The sequence below is a fragment of the Oryctolagus cuniculus genome, chromosome 18, assembly GCF_051225735.1.
Source record: "Oryctolagus cuniculus isolate XC-2025 breed Fujian yellow rabbit chromosome 18, ASM5122573v1, whole genome shotgun sequence".
Classification (NCBI taxonomy): Eukaryota; Metazoa; Chordata; class Mammalia; order Lagomorpha; family Leporidae; genus Oryctolagus; species Oryctolagus cuniculus.
In genome coordinates, this window is record NC_142884.1 from 51,286,499 (window position 1) to 51,310,087 (window position 23,589).

The following is a 23,589-nucleotide window of genomic DNA, read 5'->3' on the forward strand; positions in this document are numbered from 1 at the left end:
CTCTGACCTGCGCCTCCATGCCAGGTTCCCACCGGCCTGCCTGCCTGCCAGCCCCGGGGGGAGTGACCCTGAGCACGCCTGGATGGGACATGCGGAGGAGGGGAGATGCAGGCCAGACGAGGGTGGGCGGCTCCGTCTCGATTGGGCACGTCAGTGGGTAGAAGCCCCCAGTGTGTGCAGCCGCCTGTTCCCGCTCCGGCCAGCTGCAGGGTGGCGGCTGTGATGGCCCTGTTCTCCTCATCACGAAATGATCGTAGCGGCCGCTCCACGGCATCGCTCCTCGTGCCCGTGGTGCTGAGTGTCAGGCGCTCAGTGCCAGGTCACCCAGCCAGGAAGTGACCAGGACAGATGTCCGCCTGGGCCTGGCCCCTCCCCGGGGGCCCAGGCTCCTGTCTCCCCGCCATCCTGCCTCTCCATCCTTCCTGTTATCCAGTCTGATGGGGGAGGCGCCTGCTCCCAGGGTCAGCTCCTCCTCCTCGTCCTCCTCCAGGTCCCAGCAGGTGTGGACTCCTTCCAAGCACAGCCCTAGTGGCCTCTTCACCCTCGCCCGCCTGGCCAGGCTCTGTAGCCCCCGCCCCGGCCTGGTCTCCTCGTTATTGAGAAGGAATCTGGGAGTTACAGAGGCCCTCTGGCTTCTGAGAGGAGGGGTCAGGATAGGTGTGCTGGTTCCCAGGGGTCTGCTCTGGATCCCAGCCCTGCAATGCCCGCCCCCCGCCCCCTGCCCCCCGCCGCAGGGCCCTGGGAACGGATCCTGGGGGGCCGTGGCCCCCGGCCCCCCCCCCCCACTCACCTTTCACAATCCGACCGATGGCGCCACTGAGCAGGAAGGGTGAGCAGGAGGCCACAGGAAGCAGCGGTGGGGCGGGCGGGAGGCCCTGCGGCTGCAGAGAGCCTGGGACTAGGGGCCAAGCAGCCTCACAGCCAGCCATGATGGCGTCGCCCCAGCTCCTGGGGGCCCTGCTGCGCCTGCTGCTGCTCCTGCTCCCGGCCTCAGGTGAGTGGTGGGCTCCGGGCCCCTCCTGCCAGGCCTGGAAGACCTTGCCCTGTGTAGTGGCTCTGGGGTGGGTGGAGGGGGAGCCGGGGACAGGGGCGGGAGGGGTGAGGAGTCAGGATCTCCTGGACGTGTCCTCCAAGGAGCCCACCCTGACTACCCCAGCACCCCCTCTAGCCTCACTGGGTCAGTGGTCCTGATCAGCCTCGGCCTGGGCTGGCTCTCAGGCTCCCTCCCACAGAACCCAGGAGTGCTCCCCGGCTCCCCTGTGTCCCTGTCTTGTGGCCCAACAGGTCTCGGCGGCCCAGGCCAGGGCCCATTCTCCTCCTGGCCCTCTGCTCTCTGATCTCACACCTGCCTGGGCAGCTCCTGCAAACAGGGAGAGCCCTTTGCTGCCCCTCGCCCACCTGCCGGCTCTCTGTCCCCTCCCCAGCCACTCTCTGTGGCCCAGCGAGCCCCTCAGCCCCAGGGAGGGGCTCCCTCCTTGGCACCCCTGTCTCGGCACCTTGGGCCCATCCTGCGTGGCTCTGGGTTCAGTGAGCGCCCTGCACAGGACCTTGGCCACAGCCATCAGCCCCTGGGGCTTCAGACTTCCCTTCACATGTTGGGAATTCCAGGGACATGTCAAGGTCAGTCCCTGGCTCCAAGCGGGGCAAAAGATGGCAGCATTGTCCTTTTAGGGGCCTGGGAGGTCCTGGTGCAGAGTGGCCCAGGGGCACTCGTGGTGTTCATCAACTGAATAACAGATGGTGGCTATTAGCAGCTCTCGGGGGGATGTCAGAGGCCCCTGGGCCTTTGCAACAACTGCAGACACTGTAGTTCGCTGGCTGGGTGCCCGAGGCTCCCCCGAGCCGTGACCTCGAAGCCTGTGGTGGGGTGGGGGCTCTGCTGTGGACGTAGCCGCAGCCCTTGAGGGGTGGGAGGAGTGGGGGAGGTTTACACAGAGAGATGAGACACCTTCCTCCGTGGATGCTCCTGGGTGAGTCGCCCAGGTGCTCGCTCATTCATTCATTCATTCATCCATTCATTCAGCTGATGGTGCCCTCTGCTTTGCGCCAGACCCTGTGCTGTAGCGGGTGGGGGTGCGCTCAGAGGAGTCCCGGGGTGCGGTGGGGACCAGCCCGGGGACCCACAGGGAGGGCCGAGCAGGAGACGGAGTGGAGGGGCTTTCGTGGAGGGAACTTTGCAAAGGGGAAGGAGCCCAAAAGGGGGCTTGCGCACCTGAGGCAGGGAGTGGTGAGTGGGGGGGAACAGAGGGCAGGGGGCTGCGGCTGCAGGAGGCCCAGCGTGCCTTGTGCCTCCCTGGGGAGCTGCTGGGGAGGGACTGGAGGGGCAGTGGGTGGGAGGAAAATGCCCCCTCCGCGCCCCGACCTCCACCTACTCCTCCTCCTTTGCTGAACCCAAAGTGAGGGGGCAGCCTGTGGGGCGGATATGGGAGGGGTCTGGAGGGTGGGGAGGTGCCACCCGCCTGCCCCCCACCCCCCAGGACACACACACAGGCCTCGTTCAGGGTCTCCTGGCCTGGACGAAATGCTTCCAGCATCTTCCAAAGATAACCCCAGGAAAGATCCTGATCATCGTCTCTGCCGTGCGTGCCCAGAGCGTCAGCGTGCGACTGTGCTGATGTTCACGCGGACCTGACCGGCGCTCTGCGGCCCCCCCAGGGCGGCCCCGCACCCAGCACCTCCTCCTCACCCCTCGGGGGGGGGGTGGCAGCGCCCCAGGCCCCTCGCCTCCTGCGAGTGGACGCATCGTAAATCTCTTTAGCTGCTGATGGACATGTACAGTTCTTTCCGTTAAAACAGCATCATCACATAAATCTGATCACAGTAGAATCTACTGTAAAAAGCCACTGAAAATTCTACGTCTACTCTGCTCTCCCATTATCTTTACCGCATATTTTATTTTTTTGTCCTAATGATTGAGAGTGAACTTTTAAGTGGTTCTTTTAAGTGGTGAAAGTAAGTTCTCACACATCGAACGCCAGAGAAGGGCATGAAGAACAGACAGCGACATCCCCCGCCACCTGGCCCTAGCACTGCCCACCCCAGGGGCAGCTCCCTGACAGCTCCTGCTGGCCACTCTGGGAGGTCATGGCTCCTCCCGCCCGGACGAGTCAGGATGTGGCTGCGTACACAGAAGGGGGCGCTCGTGGGCGCGGTGAGGGTGGGCACCCAGACAGACGCTCAAAGCCCTTCTTTAATCAAAATGAGCTTTAATTTCACCTCTCAGATGGGCGCAAAAATGGAAAGCTTGGTAGAACCTAGGATTATGGGTGTGCTGCCTCTTGGTGGGGGGGGGGGTATCCGCAGGTGCACCTTGCTGGACTAAAGTTCAACAAAACCTAGCAATCTTTAAAATGATGTGAAAATTTATTTATTTGAAAAGCAGAGAGACAGATGGAGAGCTTCCATATGCTGGCTCACTCCTTAAACGCCCACAACAGCTGGGACTGGGCTGGGCTGAAGCCAAGCGTGGGAACCCACTAAGGGTCACCCACATGAGTGACAGGGAACCAGGTCCTTGAGCCATCCCCTGCTCCCTCCCAGGGTGTCCATTGGCAGGAAGCTGGAATCAGGAGCTGAGACTCAAACCCAGGTACTCAGTGCGGATGCTGGCCTCCCAGGCTGGGTCTTAACCATGGCACCCCGGTGCCCACCCCCAAAGCATGATGGGAAGCTTCTATGATGGGAAAGTTTTCTATACATCTAAGCACAAAATGGCAAAGATGCACACTCAAGAATTCTCAAGGCAGCGTTGTTGAGACTAGGAAAGAAAAAAACCTTAAAAGTTTGAAATGTCCCCTGACAGGGGATTCAGTTGAAAAATGTTGCAACAGCCGGAGAGCGGACTGACCCAGCGAGGCGGGTCGGCTGCACCAAGAGTGACGTGGGAGCTCCGCCGGCACCTCGCCACATAATCCCACTGTCTCCAGCGACCTACAGATAAATGTCTGCATGTGCGTAGACCGCTTCTGGAAGGTTGTGCAGCCAACTGTCAAAGGGTGAACTCTGTTGTCTGGCCCGGGAGCTGCAGCGAGAGGAACTCCCACTTCGCATTTTAGGTCTTCATGCACGGCTCAGGGGTTAAACTCAGCGCATGAGCTCCCTTTGTTGAGAGCTCCATAACCACAAGGAGACGGACGCATCCAGGCGTCGACGGCAGAGCGTGAGTGTATAGTCTCAGGACGGAATTCTCGTCTCCTGGAAGACATGGTAGCGGCTCTCCGAACACCCACAGTGGCTGTGTGCTTCAATCGTATTATCTCTAATCTTCCCCCAAAACGTGCAAGCGAGGCCTGAGTAGCCCTCATTTTGCTAATGAGATTAACTTAACTCCGAGAGTTTAAGTCCCTCGCCTGAGGACACACAGCCAGCGAGTGGCCCAGGGCTTCTACCCTGTCCCCGTGTTGGGCCAGAAGTCACAGTCACTGCTCTCCAGTCTTGGGGCAGCCTCCAGTGGGCTGGACCCATGCTCAGATCACTGTGATCCCGGGGTCTGTCTTTGCTGGACCCTCTACTCAAGAGGTGGCTGTGAGGTTGTAACGTGGATGTGGGACAATGTGGCAAACCAGGCTGAATACGTCCAAGAACTGTCCCCTGAGGCCATCGCTGCAAGGGCTCTGGGAAATCTGACCTGGAACAGTGTGGAAGTCTAGGCGGGCTTCTTGGAGGAGGTGGGAAAGGAAAGGAGCAATCGCACTAACATCCGGACCTTCTGTCCACAGAGCCATGTGCAAGCCCTTTGTACACTCTTGCCCCGAAGCATCCCCCAGCCCTGTGAGGTGACAAGGGGGGCAGCTGGTAATGTCACCTCAGAAACCAAGGCCCAGGGGGGCCGCAGCCCAGCTCAGGGGCGCGGGTGGTGTGGGTGGGCGGAGCCGGATTCCAGCCCGCACACAGCACCGGACTGTGTGAGCTCCCGGCCCCTTCCGGTGCAGCCCAGTGACACTGCGTCCCCCCAGGGGAGAAGCCCACGGAGGGGCCACGGAACGTCTGCCTGGGGCTCCTCGGGGCCGACCAGTATGACCCCTTCTTCCTGAGCGACACCGCCAAGTGCTTCCAGAGGTGTCGGCGGCGGCAGAGTGAGTCCTGCAACGTGGAGAAGCTGGAGAGGTGAGAGGCGCCCCAGCGGGAGCGGGCGTCGGGGGCTCCGGGCAGGGGCTGGGGCTGTCAGGGAGGGCCCAGGCCGTCTGCGCCCACGGCCCGGGAATGCTGCTCCCCTCCCACCCTCCCCCTTGCTGCCTGATGCCCACACGCCCCTGACCTGTCACCCCCTTGCCCGGGGGTCGAGGCCCTGCTGACCCCAGGGAGCTGAACCTGCCCTGCCCATGCCCTGGGGAGCAGTGGACGGACGGTCAGACCCTGACCCAAATGACGACTCCACGATGTGAGCACGCAGGAGGGTGGGCCAGGCATTGGTTTAGCCTGGAGGAAAGAAGGCCGCCAAGGCTCCGCGGAGGCAACCCATGGAAGGGCTTTGAAGTGTGCACAGGAGTTTTCCAGTTAGGCTCAGGCCATGGTGGGTGTCACAGGCAGCAGAACGTCTGGGCACGGAGCTCCCCGTGGGGAGGTGGGGGAGAGTGTGGGCCACTTCAGAAAGTTTGTGGAAATGGAACAAAAAGATAAGTTTGTTGTAGTGCAAAAATGCTGAAATCTGCATGGTTTTTCCATAATCCACGTTTTCCATGAGCTCTTGGAAGGAACTTCATCTAAGCAGGGGCTAAGGTGAGAAGGGTTGTGGGAGCTAGAACAGTGTGGGAGAGCAGCGAAATCTGTATTAGAAAGGCTGAGAGAGACAGAGACAGAGAGAGAGACAGAGAGAGATTTATCTTCCATCCACTGATTCACTCCCCCAATGTTTACAACAGCTATGGTTGGCCCATCCTGAAGCTAGGAGCCTGGAACTCCATCCGGGTCTCCCACACGGGTTCCGGGGGCCCTGGGACTTGAGCCATCACCTGCTGCCTCTGAGGGTGCACATTATCGGGCAGGTGGAGTCTGAAGTGGAGCTGGATTCACGCTGGGCTTAACCACCGGGCCAGCGCCCTCCCTAGAAGTGACGCATTTGAAGCACAGAAGGGGCGTGGGCCGCTTTGCATCTTGGACTGCTCAGACTGCGGGCTCGGGGCAGGACGCGGGGCTGGCGAGGCAGGGGGAGGCATGGCCAGGCAGGATGCTGGTAAGGGCGAGGGGCTGACCCGCCAGCCACGCCACGCCACGCCGGCACCTGAGAAGGAGCGGTGGGCGGGTGAGGGCGGATGCTGAAGCCCCAGCGAGACCCAGAGCCGGGTGAGATGTGGATGAGAGGCCGAGGAGGAGTTTAGAAAACGTCGTGAAGTCATCTCCAAAGATCTCTCCACCTCCCTCCTTCTCCTCTCACAGCAAATCAAAGCTGCCCACATCTTCTGGGCACCCAGAAAAGCATCTGGCTTGTGGTCGGTCCTCAGAAAATATCCGTGGAAGGAAGGAGCGGACGCCCTGTGCACCCAGGCGTGGGTCACGGCAGCAAACGGCCTGAATCCCATGGTCTCGGGACCCGAGCCCGCTCCCATCCTTACCCTCAGCTGCTCCAGTAGCTCCATAACCCCTAGAAGCTGGGGCTCTGCCTAGTGCTGCCTTACACCTTGGAAAAAGCAGGGGCCTTGGCTTCTGTTCCCAACCATCCCTTCCAAGCAACCCCGTGAAGTAGGTCATGTCATCAGCCCATTTTTCAGATGAAAGAACCAAGGCTACAAAAGTTAAATGGGGCCGGCGCCGCGGCTCACTAGGCTAATCCTCCGCCTAGCGGCACTGGCACACCGGGTTCTAGTCCCGGTTGGGGCGCCAGATTCTGTCCCGGTTGCCCCTCTTCCAGGCCAGCTCTCTGCTGTGGCCAGGGAGTGCAGTGGAGGATGGCCCAAGTGCTTGGGCCCTGCACCCCATGGGAGACCAGGAGAAGCACCTGGCTCCTGGCTCCTGCCATTGGATCAGTGCGGTGTGCCGGCCACAGCGCACCGGCCACGGTGGCCATTAAGGGGTGAACCAACAGTAAAGGAAGACCTTTCTCTCTGTCTCTCTCTCTCACTGTCCACTCTGCCTGTCAAAAAAAAAAAAAAAAAGTTAAATGATCTGCGGATAGTTACACAGCAGACAAGTAGCAAAATCAAGCACAAACGTGGGTCTGAGAGGTTCTACCAGAGACACACAGTGTAGAACAGGCTGGAATCAGACTGCCAGTGCTCAAAAGTGGCACTGGACTCTGGACAGGTCGGCTTGCAGCTTACCCATCTGTAAAATGGAACTAAAATATCATTGAACCCAGAGAGGTCTTGTGAGCATGAAATCTATCGTTCAGACACGTTAGCAGGCCGCACCATCTCAGCAGCAGCACTGTTATTTCCACTCCAAGGCCTGTTCCTGACCCCTCACACCTTCCCCACAGGTTGTTGCTGGCACTGAATCAGGCAATGCATGTTAAGAGTTATCAGAGGCCAGTGTCGCGGCTCAATAGGCTAATCCTCCACCTAGTGGCGCCGGCACACCAGGTTCTAGTCCCGGTCAGGGCACCGGATTCTTTCCCGGTTGCTCCTCTTCCAGGCCAGCTCTCTGCTGTGGCCAGGGAGTGCAGTGGAGGATGGTCCAAGTGCTTGGGCCCTGCACCCCATGGGAGACCAGGAGAAGCACCTGGCTCCTGCCTTCGGATCGGCATGGTGCGCCAGCCGCAGCACACCAGCCATGGCGGCCATTGGAGGGTGAACCAACGGCGGCAAAAAGGAAGACCTTTCTCTCTGTCTCTCTCTCTCACTATCCACTCTGCCTGTCAAAAAAAAAAAGAAAAAAAAAAAAGTTATCAGCTGGGGCCGGCGCCTTGGCTCACTTGGTTAATCCTCTGCCTGTGGTGCCGGTATCCCATATGGGCGCTGGGTTCTAGTTCTGGTTGCTCCTCTTCCAGGCCAGCTCTCTGCTGTGGCCCGGGAAGGCAGTGGAGGAAGGCCCAGGTGCTTGGGCCTCTGCACCCGCATGGGAGACCAGGAGGAGGCACCTGGCTCCTGGCTTCGGATTGGCGCAGTGCGCCGGCCGTCGCGGCCATTTGGGGGATGAACCAATGGAAGGAAGACCTTTCTCTCTGTCTCTCTCTCTCTCTTTCACTGTCTAACTCTGTCAAATTAAAAAAAAAATTAAAAAAAGTTATCGGCAAACAGTAAGAGCTCACTAAATGCTAGTATATTTTATTTTAATGAGTTTCTGATAATAAAGTATTATATATTTACCATAAAGTTTTTAGAAGATAGCTCTAGAAGGGAAAATGCAAACTCCCCCAACCTTAGCACCCAGCAATAACTGTTATTTTCACTCTGATGTTACTTTTTTGTTTTTTTATGTCATATGCAAAGGATCTACCAAAAAAGTTCCTGGAAAATGCATGTTATGAAAACACAATGCATGAATTTCAAAGTTTTCGCATCAAAATAAATTTATCTTTTTTTTTTTAAAAAAAAAAAGACCTTGAAAGGCAGACTTACAGAGAGCAGAGGCAGAGAGAGAGAGAGGTCTTCCATCCGCTGGTTCACTGTCCAAATGGCCGAAATGGCTGGAGCTGGGCCAATCCGAAGCCAGGAGCCAGGAGCTTCTTCTGAGTCTCCCATGAGGTTGCAGGGACCCAAGCACTTGGGCCATCCTCCACCGCTTTCCCAAGTGTATTATCAGGGAGCTGGATTGGAAGTGGAGCAGCCAGGACTCAAACCAGTGCCCATATTGGATGCCAGCACTGCAGGTGGTGGCTTTACCCACTATGCCACAGCACTGGCCCCTAAATTTATTTATTTATTTTTTGACAGGCAGAGTTAGACAGTGAAAGAGAGGGAGAGACAGAGAGAAAAGTCTTCCTTCCATTGGTTCATCCCCCAAATGGCCGCTATGGCCAAAGCTGCACTGATCCAAAGCCAGGAGCCAGGTACCTCCTCCTGGTCTCCCATGCAGGTGCAGGGCCCAAGCACTTGGGCCATCCTCCACTGTACTCCCGGCCACAGCAGAGAGCTGGACTGGAAGAGGGGCAACTGGGACAGAATCCGGCACCCCAACCGGGACTAGAACCCGGTGTGCCGGCGCCACAAGGCGGAGGATTAGCCTAGTGAGCCGCAGCGCCGGCCTAAATTTATCTTTTAATTCTATTTTCCATGAGCTTCTATAAGTACTCTCACAGATAGCACAAGTCTTGTATCCAGTCTGCTTTGTTGGTGGATATTTGGCTGTAGTTTCTGTATTATACTAATATTCATAGCAATGCTATATAGTTTTTAAAGATTTTTAAAGATTTTTTTATTTTTAAATTTTAAAGATTTATTTATTCATTTGAAAGTCAGAGTTACACGGAGAGAGAAAGAGAGGCAGAGAGAGAGAGAGGTCTTCCATCTGCTGGTTCACTCCCCAGTTGGCTGCAGTGGCCAGAGCTGCGCCGATACGAAGCCAGGAGCCAGGAGCTTCCTCCGGGTCTCCCACGTGGGTGCAGGGGCCCAAGCACTTGGGCCATCTTCTATTGCTTTCCCAGGCCATAGCAAAGAGCTGGATCGGAAGAGGAGCAGCTGAGACTAGAACTGGCACCCAACTGGGATGCCAGCACTTCAGGCCAGGGCGTTAATATGATGCGCCACAGCACCGGCCCCAGCATTGCTATGAATATTCGGCTAATGTATTCTGGTGAACATGCATGTTTTTGTAAGGTATTTTCCTAGGCACAGAATTGGTGATTCAGGGTAAAGTCGTGTGAAAGCAACTGCCAAGTGGTTTTCCAAAATGGTTGAGCCAGATCCCCTTTCCACCAGCAGGTATGCCAGCCCTAGCTGCTCCTTAGCCTTGACGGCACTTGATATTGTCTGCTGGTTCACTGTAGCCATTCTGGCTGGCTGCTCGTGTATCTCAGAGTGATTTAATTTCCCAGACGACTTGGAGGCTTAACACCCTTTCTGTATTTATTTGGCATTTTAATATCTTCTTGTAAGAGCCCTTTTAATTATTTTGCTCATTGTCCTATGAGTTTTTTTATTTTTATTTTTCTTAATGATGTTTTGAGAGCACAGGAATTGCTGAGAAATGTTGGGAGGCAGCTCTCGGCACCCAGATCGTTCGCTGGTGCACAGAAACGTTTCAGCACCGTGGAGAGCGTCAGCAGCCAGCCTGGGTAGCTGGAAGCAGCGGCAAAGGGGCAACCATTGTGACCTGAGGGGTTCCAGCACCGCTTCCCTTTCCACACAGCCTGTTCAAAGGCTGGATTTCCAGCACCCAGTTAGCACTCAGCGCATGTGCCGACAGTGCTTACACAAGCCCCCCAATTATCCCACAGTTTAAAATACTCAGATTCCTCCACATAAGTTATGCAAGGGCTACCAAGCACAGGAGAAGGTGCTTAGCATCTTAGTCACTAGGGGAATGCCAGTAAAGTCACAGCGGGAGGCGGTTCCTGGCCCAGTGGTCAGGATGCTGGCTAACGCCTGGTCCCACATCAGGAGGCCTGGGTTTGATTCCCAACTGCAGCTCCTGACTCAGCTTTCGGTGTGTGCACCCTGGGGAGGCAGCAGTAACGACTCCGGGAGTTGGGTCCTGCCACCTATGTGGGAGACCAGGATTGAGTTGCCAGCTCCCGACTTCAGCCTGGCCCCGCCCCAGTCATTGCGGGTATCTGGGAAGTAAACCAGCAGATGCAAGCTCTCTTTGCTTGTCTGTCTCTGTGCTGCTCAAATAAATACAATTTTTTTAAAAAAATTGTTTATTTATTTGAAAGGCAAAGTTACAGAGAGGCAGAGGCAGAGAGAAATAAAAAGAGAGAGAGAGAGAGAGAGAGAGAGAGGTCTTCCATCCCACTGGTTCATTCCCCAAATGGCCACAACGGCTGGAGCTGTGCTGATCTGAAGCCAGGAGCCAATGGCTTCTTCTGGTTCTCCCACATAGGTGCAGGAGCCCAAGCACTTGGGTCATCTTCTACTGATTTCCTAGGCCATAGCAGAGAGCTGGATTGGAAGTGGAGCAGCCAAGATTTGAACCAGCACCCATATGGGATGCTGGCACTGCAGACGGCAGCTTTACCTGCTATGCCACAGTGCTAGCCCCTCAAATAAATACATTTTTTAAAAAAAATGTATTTATTTGAAAGTTGGAGTTACACAGAGAGAGAAGGAGAGGGAAAGGGAGAGGGAGAGGGAGAGAGAGAGAGATCTTCTATCCACTGGTTCACTCCCCAATTGGCCGCAACTGCCAGAGCTGCACCGATCCAAAGCCAGGAGCCAGGAGCTTCTTCCAGATCTCCCACGTGGGTGCAGGGGCCCAAGGACTTGGGGCATCTTCCACTGCTTTCCCAGGCCAGAGAACTGGATCAAAAGTGGAACAGCCAGGACTCGAACCAGTGCCCTTATGGGATGCCGACACTGCAGGTGGCGGCTTTACCCACTACACCACAGTGCCGGCCCCAAGTAAATGGATTTTATTATCACAATAATGTTTTGATGTAGCGGGTAAAGCTGCTGCCTGAGATGCTGGCATCCCATATGGGTACTGGTTCAAGTCCTAGCTGCTCCATTTCCAATCCAGCTCTCTGATAAAGGCCTGGGAAAAGCAGTGGAAGATGGCCCAGGTGTTTGGACCCCTATACCTGCGTGGGAGAAGCTCCTGGCTCCTGGCTTCAGCCTGGTCCAACACTGGCCATTGCTGTTATTTGGCCAGTGAAATAGTGGATGAAAGATCTTTCTAAAAATTAAAAAAAGCAAAAAAAATCACAAAAAGACACCACCGCACACCTGAGAAGCTGGCTATAATTAAAAACAGAACAAAAAAGGAGAAAAAATTACCAAGCGCTGGCCCGGGTGTGGAGAAGCTGGGGCCCTCCTGCTCTGCTGGTACAAATGTCAAATGGTGCAGGCACCGTGAGAAACAGCAGTTCCTCAAGAAGTTACACAAGGAATTACCCTGCGATCCAGCCATTCCACGCCCAGGTCAATACCCCAGAGAATTTTAAACAAGCCTTCACACCAGAGCTTGGGCGTGCATATTCTTAGTGGATTACTCACAACAACCGAGAAGCAGACAGGGCTGCTATCCATCAAAGGACGCATGTGTGCTGAAATGTGGAATGGCCATACAACGAAATAGTGTTCACCCAGGAAAATGCACAGAGCTGTAACAGAAGAACCTTGAGAGCGCCTGGCTAAGTACAAGGAGCCAAGTACGGAAGGGCTCCTATTACAGGATTCCATTTGTATGAAATATCTGCAACAGGCAAGCCACGAAGACAGCGGATTGGCATTGCCAGGGCTGGGGGAAGCGGGGGTTAGTGGCTACTGAATGGGTGTGGGGCTTCCTTTGGGGTGATGCAAAAATTCTGCAACTCAATAGAGGCAATGATTGCACAGCGTGGTGAAGAGGTCTCCATCCGCTCAGTGCCACTGAGTTAGACACTTTAGGATGGTAAACGTGTTACATTTATGTTGCATTATTTTATCAAATGAGAAGGACAAGCCCATCAGGTACTCAGGTCTTTAGCTGGAATCCTTGGGGACCCAGCTGTCCTTACCCTCCCACAGTGACCCCAGAGTATGCTCTTTGGTGTTCTGGGTCAGCCCTGTCACCCCAAGAGCCTGACGAATGGGTAGCTCAGACGGCAAGATCCTAGCCTCCCCTGACCCCTGACCCTTGACCCCTGCAGATACTGGCTCAACTATGAGAAGCACCTGGTGGAGAATTTGAAGGGCGAGGTGGACTTGGGTTTCGTCAAGGCTGTGGTGCAGAACCTGAGTGCTGACAGCGTGGAGGACCTGCACTTCTCCCTGAAGCCCTCCAAGGTGAGGAGCGGCCCCGCCCCCACTTCATCCTGGGAAAGCCATCCTTCAAGGCTCCGCCCTCCCCATCCCATCTGGTAGGGCTCTGCCCACTGGCACTGGGTGCTGGTGGATTCTCTGCACAGGCGGGCCCTGGCACTGGTTATCCAGGGGCGGAGATCATTGAACAAGGGTCAGGAGATGCAGGTTCTAGTCCCAGGTCCTCCACCCTGACCGCTCCTTCAGGAAACGCCTCTGCTTCCTGGGGCCCTGGGGTCTTGTGTAGAATGCACTCCATGTTTCCTCTGAGTCTAACACCCCCATGGGCCCCTCCACCAAGAACACATGTGGCAGCAAGGAAGGGGGCTCAGCGAGCAGACTGGATTACATCAGCCTGGGTTCGAGTCCCAGCTTTGCCCCTCAGCGGCCACTGTGATTATGGACAACTGACTTTTTTGAGCCCCAGTTTCTCCGTCTGTAAAATTCCAAAGGTGTTGCCCATCGCCAAGGTTACGGGGAGGGGCAGGTGCAGCGAGAGCTCAGCCTCTCTGGTCCAGGGACCCCTGATCAGGCAGCAGGGCAGGGCAGGTGGGTTGTCACCAAGGGACTTTGACATCTGGCTACATGGGGGAAATAGCGGGCAGTCAGGGCCTTTCTCAGCTCTTTTTTATTTTTAAAGATTTATTTACTTATTTGAATGGTAGGGTTACAGAGAGACAAGGAGAGACAAGGAGAGAGATCTTCGCTAGTTCATTCCTCAAATGGCCTCAACAGCTAGGGTTGTGCCAGGCCAAAACCAGGAGCCAGGCACTTCTGGGTCTCCCAGATGGGTGCCGGGACTCAGGGATGTGGGCCGTTCTCCACTGCTTTCCCAGGCACATCAGCAGGGAGCTGGGTCGTAAGTAGAGCAGCCGGGGTTTGAAATGGTGCGCCTATGGGATGCCGGCATGGCAGGCGGTGGTTTAATCTGCTGTGCCACAGCACCGGCCCCACCTCGGCTCTTTATTATGTCACCCAAGCAGCGAAGCCCTCTGCGCGGGGTGTGCGCAGGCCCCAGAAATCACCCACATGCGCTTTGGAGAAGGTCTGGGCCTTCAGCTCCAAGTCTCAGCTCCCAGTGCACAAGGGCTGCCCCGGGCAGGATGGGGCTACGGCCCTAGGAGAGCCAGGGAACCAGAGAATACACCAAATGTGCCTTGTAGTTAGCGCCGAGGTTAGCACAGTCTCCTGGCGATGCTGAGGTTTTTCCCTGTGTCGCTGTCGGATGGAGAGGGTTTCACGTTCAGTGTCGTCCGCCTGGACTTTCTGCCCCTGACGTCCTGCTTCCCACGGCTTCCAAGCCAGGAGGCAGAGCTCTGTGTACACACAGGGGTTGTTGGGACCCTCCCCACACTTGCAAACCCAGCTGGCCCGGCCTGGTCTGCTCACACCATTTCCCACCAGACAAGTGGCTGTGAGGCACCTGCTCGGCTCCATTCTCCGTATTAGGCAAACAGAGGCTCCACGTTCACTGTAATGGTCCTGGGGCTCACAGGCTGTGAGGAGCAGAGCGCAGCCTCTGCCCAGGTGTCCTGTCTCTCGGAGCTGAAGCCTTCAGGGTGCTGCCCCTCCTCCACCCTGCACGCCTCAGTGTCCCCTCCCAACTGTGGCATTGGCAAGACCTATAGTGTGTGTGTGGTGGTGGTGGTGGGGGGGGGGTTTCAGGGGTGGGCGGGGCGGAATTCCTGGGTAAAGGTGGGAACTGCTGGGCCTGTGGTGCAGGTTCCGAGGCGGATGGCGCAGGGCAAGGACAAGCCCTCCAACGGAGTCCGACTGCCCAAGAGCCTTTTCCGCTCTCTGCCGGGCAACAGGTCCGTGATCCGATTGGCCGTGATGGTTCTGGACATCGGTCCGGGGACTGTTTTCAAGGTGAGGAGAGGCCAGCTGGGGACCCAGGGACACCCCAAGCTTTGCCAGGGTCCCATGCCCTAGCCTGCCTGTGCTGGAGGAGGGCTCCAGGGGGTGGAGCAGCCCCCAGCCACCCCGGTCTCTGGAGCGTGTAGACTGTAGATGGCCACCGGCAGCCCACAAGCCAGTTCCTTCAGTTTGTATACGTGTCCCCAGCATGTCCGTACGCCCTCATGCATGCGCAAACGTGCCTAAGCTTGGCTATGCCTGTGCACGTGCAACATCACGTGCTCACGGGTGACTGTGTCCACATGAGCAGGTGCAGCCACGCCCTGGCAGACGTGTGTACTGCATGCGCACAGCAGAGTGTGTATCCACGCATGTGCGGATGTATTCACTTACACACCCATAGGGCCCCTCTGCCCCCGTTTCTCCCTGAGCTTGGCCCTGCACCCTCTCATTCAGAGGACAGGGGAGCCCTGGCAGCCAGCCATGGAGAGCCGGCAAGTGCACAGCTCTGCGGCTGGCTGACCTAGGGGTGTAGGGACTGGCTCCTCCCAAGCCGGAGACTGTGGGCAGCAGCAAGAAGCACCTTGACCACAGACTTGGCCCTCCAGGCAAGGGCCACGGGTTCTGAGGGCCCCAGGACCCCCAGCCAGGGTTGGGTTGGGACAGCCCCCGCTGCAGCCTGGCCTCCCTGTCTCCCCTCCCAGGGTCCCCAGCTCAGCCTGGAAGATGGCAGCCACGTGCTGAACAACCGACTGGTAGGCTTGAGTGTGAGCCAAACGGCTGTCACCGGGCTGGCTGAGCCCCTGGAGATCACCTTCTCCCACCCACGCCAGCCCCCCGTGAGTTCCCTCCCCCTGCCCGCCATCACTGTGGGCCAGGGAGGGCCGGCACACGTGGGCATACGGGTTCAGAGCAGACTCTCTGGGACCTCTGCACCCCATGCTCTCCCACACGCACCCAGGAGAAGCCACTGGGGCCGTGCACCCTCCTGTGCCCCGAGACACAAGACTGTCTTGTGCACAGGTGCCCAAGACTCCGCCCACTCCTGGGCTCAGTGAGTGTACACAGGACCCGGCCAACTCACTGGCATGCACCTGCCCGCACCTGCCCGCCCACCTGCTCCCTACAGGCACGGCGCACATGCATACAAGCCCTCCCAGCCCAGCCCCACACCGTGTCGGTGCCTCTCACCCACTGATCCAGGCCATGTCAGATGACGCCAGTTAGTTTTCCTGTAAGGCCCACGGGGGGGGGGGGTGCACATAAGCTAAGACCTCGGGAGCACACTGTGCCCCTCTTCCTCCCTTCCCCCTCCCCCCTCCACTCTCCTGACTCCTGCACTCTGATTTCAGAACCTGACCCTCACCTGCGTATTCTGGGATGTGACCAAAGGTAGGGCCTGTGGGCCTGGGGTCAGGCAGGCAGGGAGGGGTTGGGCCCCCTCGGTGGGTGGAGCCTCTCCTCTCCCTGCCTCCCCAGGAGAATGGGCTTCCAGGGGCTGCTTCACGGAGCGCAGGACCGAAGGGACCGTCTGCCTCTGCGACCACCTGACTTTCTTCGCGCTGCTCCTGGTAACAGCCCACCCCTCCTGCATCCCGGGAGTCCCGGGGGCTGCCTGGCAGGGTGGGGGCCTTTGCGTTGCATGGACCTGGCGTCGTTCTGACTGGTCCTGGTGTGTGGGGTCATCTACAGAGGCCGATCTTGGACCGGGCCACCGCGCAGGTCCTCACGTGCATCTCCCAGGTGGGCTGCGGCGTCTCCATGGTCTTCCTGGCCTTCACCATTGTCATGTATGCTGTCCTGAGGTGGGTGATGCCCCCCCTCCCTGTGGATTTCCCTCCTGCCTTCAAGGGGCCACAGGGCAGCGAGCTCCCTGGTTGTGCAACCTCTAGTGACATCCTTTCCACACCTTGTTCTCTTCACCTGCAAATGGGGTGGAGGTCAAAATGGGTGAGGGTGGCCGGCGCTGTGGCTCACTAGGCTAATCCTCCGCCTTGCGGCGCCGGCACACGGGGTTCTAGTCCCAGTAGGGGCGCCAGATTCTGTCCCGGTTGCTCCTCTTGCAGGCCAGCTCTCTGCTGTGGCCCAGGAGTGCAGTGGAGGATGGCCCAAGTGCTTGAGCCCTGCACCCGCATGGGAGACCAGGATAAGCACCTGGCTCCTGGCTGCGGATCAGCACGATGCGCCGGCCACAGTGTGCCGGCCGCAGCGGCCATTAGAGGGTGAACCAATGGCAAAAAGGAAGACCTTTCTCTCTGTCTCTCTCTCTCACTGTCCACTCTGCCTGTCAAAAAAAAAAAAAAATGGGTGAGGGCGACTTGAGTGGCAGGTGCAGAAACTCAACTCAATTGGCTTAAACAAAATAGTGGTTTGGGTAATGGAAACACTCAAAGAACGTGGACTTCAGGCTGGCATCCCCAGCAGCGACTTGACCTCTGGCTGCTTCTTGCAGCTTTGTCAGCTGGGTCAGGCAGCTTCTCCACACTCGGGGGCCTTATGAGCCCCAGGCTTACATCACAGCTCCTGGCTCTCAGGCGGGCGTGAAAGCCGTCTCTCTCCTCTTCCTGAGTATTCCGAACTAAATCCCAGAATGGAGGGATTTTATAACAATTGTGGAGTATAGCCAGCCTAACTGGAAATTGCCAAATTAGCACAGAGGATCGCACAGTGTCCTCCACCCGCTCACCTGCTGGTGGCGTCTCCTAGAATCCCAGCACAGCCTCAAACCCGGGCAGCTGAGCGAGGCACGGTTCTGCTGGCTGGAATACACGCGGCTCCCTTTTCCCTGTGGAAACCTCCGGCCCTGCGTGTGCGCGTGTCAGGGTGCAGGGCGGGAAGCCTGGCGCGCAGGGCCCAGTCCAAAGTGAAAACACGTGGCCCCTCTTCCAAACTGTGGTGGAGAACTTCAAGATGACAATGGCAGAACCTTAAACCAAGCATGGGCTCTCTGAACCCAGGCCCTGCACAGCCACTTGCCCAGGAAACCTGCACGTGTGTGTGTGTGTGTGTGTGTGTGGAGTTCCAGTTCTACCCCATGTGCACCAGAGTTGAGTTTAAGCTGGAATCAATGGCTCGCTGTGGTCGAAGGAAGGGATACACAGATTGGCCAAGCCAGGTCAAGTGCCTGCTCCTGGATTTGAGCTAACAAAGGACTGGCCACCACCCTGACCCCTAAACTGGATGCTTGCTGGTGGGAAGGGTATTCCTTTGGGGTGCCTGGGCTGTTTCCAGAAGAAGGGGCAGTGGATCCCACAGCCCCACTGTCCCGGGCTCAGGCCAAGTGACACCCTGTCACCAGCTCCCAGGGGTAGGGCCTGGCCTCTCAGGCGAGCCCACTGGCATCTCTCATGCCCCCTCCAGGCAGCCCTGGGTGCCCATGCCTCAGATGAGAGCCCTTTGGAATCTGATTTGTTAAGAACTTGGAGTGGGGACTCCATAGGGAGGGAGCTGAGCCTTGCAAAGAAGCACTGGACAGGGACCCTGTTTGTGACACTGAAAGTCCCTGGCCCCCTCTGAGCCCCTGTGCCTACCACCTCCTAGGCCTCGTCCATCAGCCTACCCACTCACTCAACAAGGAACCCAGCACCTGGCACTGGCCCCTCTGCCAGGTCTCTGAGTTCACAGTCAGGGTCAGGGTCAGGGTCAGGGTGGAGTTGCACAGTGCTCTTGGGGAACCCTGCACCCCAGTCCGTGCAGAAGGCAGAGTAGGAGTCAGGCCAAACACGGGGAAGGAGCTGAGGCACAGGGAAGGGCACTGAGAGCAGAGGGAAGAGCGTGGGCTAAGCCTGGGAGGTGTGAGGAGGCAGAGCACGTGCACGAATTGCAAACGATGCAGGTGGGCCACAGCACGAAGGCAAGGGTGGAGGCTGGGAGATCTGAAACTCACAGAGGGGTCTGGGATCGAGCCTGGTGGGGCTCACAGGCTGGCTGCAGGCAGGAGTGGGTGCTGGCCATGGGGGTGGAACCAAAAGAACGCAATGGACAGGCCAGGGCGCTCCAGGGGTGCTGCAGCCCCCCAGAACCCCGGCCGGGCTCCTCTCGCCCTAGGTTCTCCCGGCAGAGGTTCAAGTCAGAGGACGCCCCCAAGATCCACGTGGCCCTGAGCGGTAGCCTGTTCCTCCTCAATCTGGCCTTCTTGGTCAACGTGGAGAGTGGCTCCGAGGGCTCCAGCGCCGCCTGCTGGGCCCGGGGCGCCATCTTCCACTACTTCCTGCTGGCTGCCTTCACCTGGATGGGCCTGGAGGCCTTCCACCTCTACCTGCTCGCCATCCGGGTCTTCAACACATACTTCGGGCACTACTTCCTGAAGCTGAGCCTCGTGGGCTGGGGTAGGTGCTTCTGTGAGTGGGTAGCAGGGACAGCTGACTTGAGGGGCCTAGGGGGTAATAGCTATGGGGACAGGGGGCAAGGACCCCCCTCTCTCAGCTGAGCCCAGGGCTCAAAGGGCTGAGCAGCTGGAGGGGTTTGGAGGAGGACACAAGGCCACGCCTCTCCCCTTGCCTCCAGGCCTGCCCACCCTCATGGTCATCGGCGCTGGCAGTGCCAACAGCTACGGCCTCTACACCGTCCGCGACCAGGACAACCGTACCTCGCTGGAGCTGTGAGTGGTGCTGCGGGGAGCCAGGGTGATGGCAGCAGGCTTCATATACAGGGGCTGGAGGTGGGGGGGGGGGAACCCAGGCAAGAGAGACCGGGTCCATCCAGGCCAGAGGGACTCTGAGATCCAGCTAGGGCCTGGCACAGGGGGACACCGAGGCCTAGAGAGACAGGAGAAGTGAGTGGGTGCCTGAGAGGGGAGAGGAGTCAGGAAGCTTTGCTGTCACCTGGGCCACCACTCGCCTGTATGGTGGCCATGTCAGAGGTGACTCTCGCGTGCCAGCTGCTCAGCCTGGGCAGTGGAGGGCGTGCAGGCCTTCAGCCCCCACCTGCCCCACCGGGCCAGGTGCCTTGTGCGGAGCACAGCCTGCCCAGCTATTTGCCGCAGCTCTGGGTCTAGTCCAGGTTCTGACCCTGACTGCTGTGTGTGTGACCTTGGCAAGCCCATTCTCTCGCAGGGCATCCGTCTTCCTCTGTACAATGGAAGAGCTGGTGGACACGCCCTTCCAGGTGCTGGCCTCTGCAAGGCAGGGAGCAGTGGCGCTGGGCTGAGCCTCCGGACTCCCACCCACTAATCTCTGGGGCACCTGCCACTGGGCCCGTGGCTGTGAACCAGGAGGGGCTTGGACTGGCCCTGGGGGCCCCCGGGGGCACAGGGGCTGGGCAGGTCACATAGATGCACATAGTGGACAGGTGGGGACTGCCGTGGGCTGGTGGTCACTTGCATGTCTAAGGGACTGCAGAGGGCATCCACAGAGTGGCCGGAAAGTCGGTTTTGTAAGAGAAGCAGAATTCTGGATGCTTGGGTCCAACCTCTGATTCTAAAGAGTGGCCACTGGTATGGGTTTTTGCAGCAAAATGCAGGACACGTGAAGTGCATCTTCGGGGTTAGTGTGGCCCTTGGGCATTGTTGGTGCAGGGAGACAGCAGATGGGGACCTGTGAGGGCCCCTTGCCCAGTGGGAGAGCAGGGAATGAGGGTGGGGCTGGGAGAGGTAGCTTCTCGGCCATCAAAGGCCCCCCTGCCCTGCGGAGACTTCCTGAGGCTTGCTGTTGGGGGCCGTGTCCATGGCCATCCCCTCCCCTAGGTGCTGGTTCCGTGGAGAAACCGCCCTCCATGTCACCGTCCACGGCTACTTCCTGGTCACCTTCCTCCTGGGCGCTGTGGTCCTGGCCCTGGTGGCATGGAAGATCTTCACTCTGTCAAGCAGCACGGCGGGCAAGCAGCAGGGGCAGAGCTGGAAGGGGGTCCTCACCGTGGCAGGGCTCTCGAGCCTGGTGGGCATGACCTGGGGGCTGGCCATCTTCACACCGCTGGGCCTGTCCACCATCTACATCTTCGCTATTTTCAACTCACTGCAAGGTGAGGTTCCCGGGCCAGGGTGGTGCCAGCTGCTTTGTCTACACCAGAGACAGGTGCATGGCAGGTGGGGAGAGAGGGTGGTTAGCAAGAAGCAGGATTGCACTCCAGGGGCTCGCATCAAGGGGGTGATTTTAAATACCCAGGGCTCTCCCGAGAATCCAGGGCAGCCAGGGTGGCTCAATTCCTGGGAGCTGCTACAGGATCAAGGATCGTCACCCAAACCGAAGCTGATGTTTTCTGCATCTGTATCCCGGGAGCTATGTTTGTCCCTCATCTTCTCCCTGCCGCAACTCCTTCTTTCTACTCTGGCTGCTTGGCCCCCCTTCCCCAAGTCCTTGCTCAGAGACCCCAGCAAAGAGGGGAGAGCCGAGAGCGTGAGCCACAGTTTGCTTGCTGCACTTGCTGTCTCTGCTCTCCAAAGAGGTCACATCCACCAACAGAGAGGGAAACAGCTCCCCTGTCCTGAGCCCTCGCTGGAAAAACCCAGGCATTCTAGCCACGGCAGGTGCAAGCCCTCAAGACCAGGGCTGGCTCCCAGAGCCCACGAAGCTGTGTGGCCTGGTGGTTGGGACTAGACAGACCTGGGTTCAAGTCCAAGCTCCACTCACACTCCAGCAAGCTTCCCAACCCCTCTGAGCCTCATCCGTCTCTCAAGTCAGGATGATCCTAGTGCCTCCGCACGGTGAATAGCTGTGATAACACACGTGGGAGCCCAGGAGATCCCACCAGGTGCGAACTGTGTTAGCACAAACAGAAATGACAGCTTGGAAGCCATCTGAGGCTGTCCCTCACGGATGACGAACCCTGAATCCACGTCTGGAAACTCCCAGGGATTCAGAGTTAGGGAGATCACCCTGTTACGGCTGCAACAGGGGCCTTGGTATCTCAGCCTGCAGCCTCCACCCGCCAGGGCTCCGCGTCACCTGTGTCTGTGTCACGCCGTGCTGGCCCTTCCTCCCAGGCACAGGCAGAGTCCTCGGGGCACTTCCGCTGCCCATCGCCCTCTCCCCAGTATTATTATCCATCGCATCACCTCTGGGTCGATGGCTGTGCTTACTGTAACTCCTCGTACCCTCCACTGCCTCTCTTCCTCTTGCCGGAGTGACCTCACGGTCATCCTGACCCCAGAGCCAGTGGGGACAGAGGCGCTCTGTGTGTCTGAAGGGTCCTTTGCTCTGCTCTCTCTCTCCTGGGATGGACACGGGCATGAAGGCGTGTCCAAAGGGGCGTGTGAGATGGGATTCAAAGAGCAGGTCCTTTTGGCGCAAAAATCACTGGAATCCATGCCTGCGTGGCTTTTTATAAGGTGCCGTGTTTTCCATGAACTTTTTGAAGACCCCCTCCCTGGTGCATACGTTATTTCAAGGTCTCTGTTTTTCACTTCCACTATTTCTGTCTGGCTCTTTTCCAGGAGTGGGTTCGGTTTTGCCTGGGTTTTCTGTACGCTCTTAAACGTTTCCCACAGTGCTCTTGCCAGCCCATCCTGGGCTCAGCCAGACCCTCTCCTCGCTGACAGGTGTCTTCATCTTCTTCTGGTTCGCCGTCCTCTACCTGCCAGGTCAGAGCGCCACCACCTCCTCCTCTGGCACTGCCCGGCTGGACCAGGCCCCCACCTCCTCTCCTGAGTAGGAGCCCACGGTCCTGCCCTGGAGACAGCTCGGCTCGCTGGGTGCCCTTGGGCGGCTCTTCGCCTCCCTCTGGGCCCCAGTCTCCTTCTCTGTGCCATGTGGCTGCGGAGTTGGGGGGCTGGGGGTCAGCTTGCACCACGTGGCCTGGAGGATGCCACCCAGATCTGTCCATGGGCTGAGAGCCCACAAACCCGGACTGCAGGAGACCAAGTCCCCATCCTCCTGAGCCCCTGCCATCACAGAGAGCCACTTCACCTTCTGCGCTGCCTGTGTCACAAGGCAGCCTCCTGGCCACCGCCCACCTGCTGGTCACAGCACGGGCCTGAACCAAAGAGGGGAGTGCCTTGTTGGCTCACCCCTAAGGAACTCCAGCTCTCCCCGCCTCCTCAATGCCTCCACAGTCACACCCATGATGGCCTGCACCCGAGGGACCTCAGGAAGTCATCGCGCCTGGGTGACCGGGATTGCCAATCCCTCCAGTTGAGAACTGGATGCTTGTTTGGGGAGCCCTCCTCCCAGGCACCCTGCTTCAGGTCTCTGTCCCACCAGGGCCCATCTTCATGGAAGAGACCCCACCATTCACCGGGCTACCAGCCCACCAGGTGTTTGGGGACACTGACTCTCAGAGGCACCACCTGGTGGCTGTGCCACCTCTAGCCAAGCCCCCATGCCCCACCACAACGGCCAGGTGATCTGCTGACCTTGGACCTGCTGTCACCTTAGTAGGTGGAGGGCAAATGGCCCAGAGCTCTGTGTACATGCCTCACCTGTGCACCTGCGTGGGGGCGGGGGCCGCCTAGGCAAAGGATGGGCACCCTCCACACAGCCTGTAGAGCAGGAACCCACCTTGATGCCTTCTCCACCTGCCCAACCCAACCCTAGGACAGGGCCTGGCACACTTCAAGCCAAATATCAGCACAGATTTTTCAATAAATATTTGTCGACTGACTGAATGCATCCTCGGGTGAGTTTGGCTCCGCCCAGCAGGGCCCTCAGCCAAGGGAGCATCTGGGGCCAGACCCAGGTTGCATGTGTCAATTCCAGTAGGTTTGTCTCCATTTCACAACCATGTGTGGGTTTCCTCCTTAGGAAACTAAAAGAAGCAGAGATGAGAGAGAGATAGAGACAGAGACAGAGAGAGAGAAAAAAGAGAGAGAGAGGGCGAGAGAGAGAGAGACTAAATAGATGAGTTGACACAGGGAGAACAGAGGCAGAGAGATGGCTGAGAGCAGTGGGCATGGGCTTCAGTCCCCTCCCTGGAGCCCAAGTTCAGGCCCAAGTTCCGGCCTTGACTCCCAAGCCCCGGGCCTCCCAGCATGCCTTGCGGCTGT

At 58.1% G+C, this 23,589-nt stretch overlaps 1 protein-coding gene across 1 annotated transcript; it reads left to right on the top strand.

Moving 5' to 3' along the window:
* Positions 1 to 711: 711 nt before the first annotated feature.
* On the top strand, positions 712 to 23,207 carry ADGRG3 (adhesion G protein-coupled receptor G3). Its single transcript, XM_008257340.5, has 12 exons — positions 712 to 994; positions 4,956 to 5,106; positions 12,665 to 12,800; positions 14,538 to 14,684; positions 15,377 to 15,511; positions 16,025 to 16,064; positions 16,152 to 16,243; positions 16,365 to 16,477; positions 18,720 to 19,000; positions 19,179 to 19,272; positions 20,356 to 20,630; positions 22,147 to 23,207. The coding sequence occupies exons 1-12, from the start codon at positions 808 to 810 to the stop codon at positions 22,257 to 22,259; spliced, it is 1,764 nt and encodes a 587-aa protein (XP_008255562.4). The 5' UTR covers positions 712 to 807; the 3' UTR covers positions 22,260 to 23,207.
* The last annotated feature ends 382 nt before the right edge of the window (positions 23,208 to 23,589 follow it).

Coding starts and splice junctions, on each gene's coding strand:
- ADGRG3 (XM_008257340.5), top strand. CDS start 808: ATGGCGCCACTGAGCAGGAAGGGTGAGCAGGAGGCCACAGGAAGCAGC. Junction 16,244..16,364: donor CTTTCTTCGCGCTGCTCCTG/GTAACAGCCCAC, acceptor GGTCATCTACAG/AGGCCGATCTTGGACCGGGC. Junction 16,478..18,719: donor GTCATGTATGCTGTCCTGAG/GTGGGTGATGCC, acceptor CTCTCGCCCTAG/GTTCTCCCGGCAGAGGTTCA.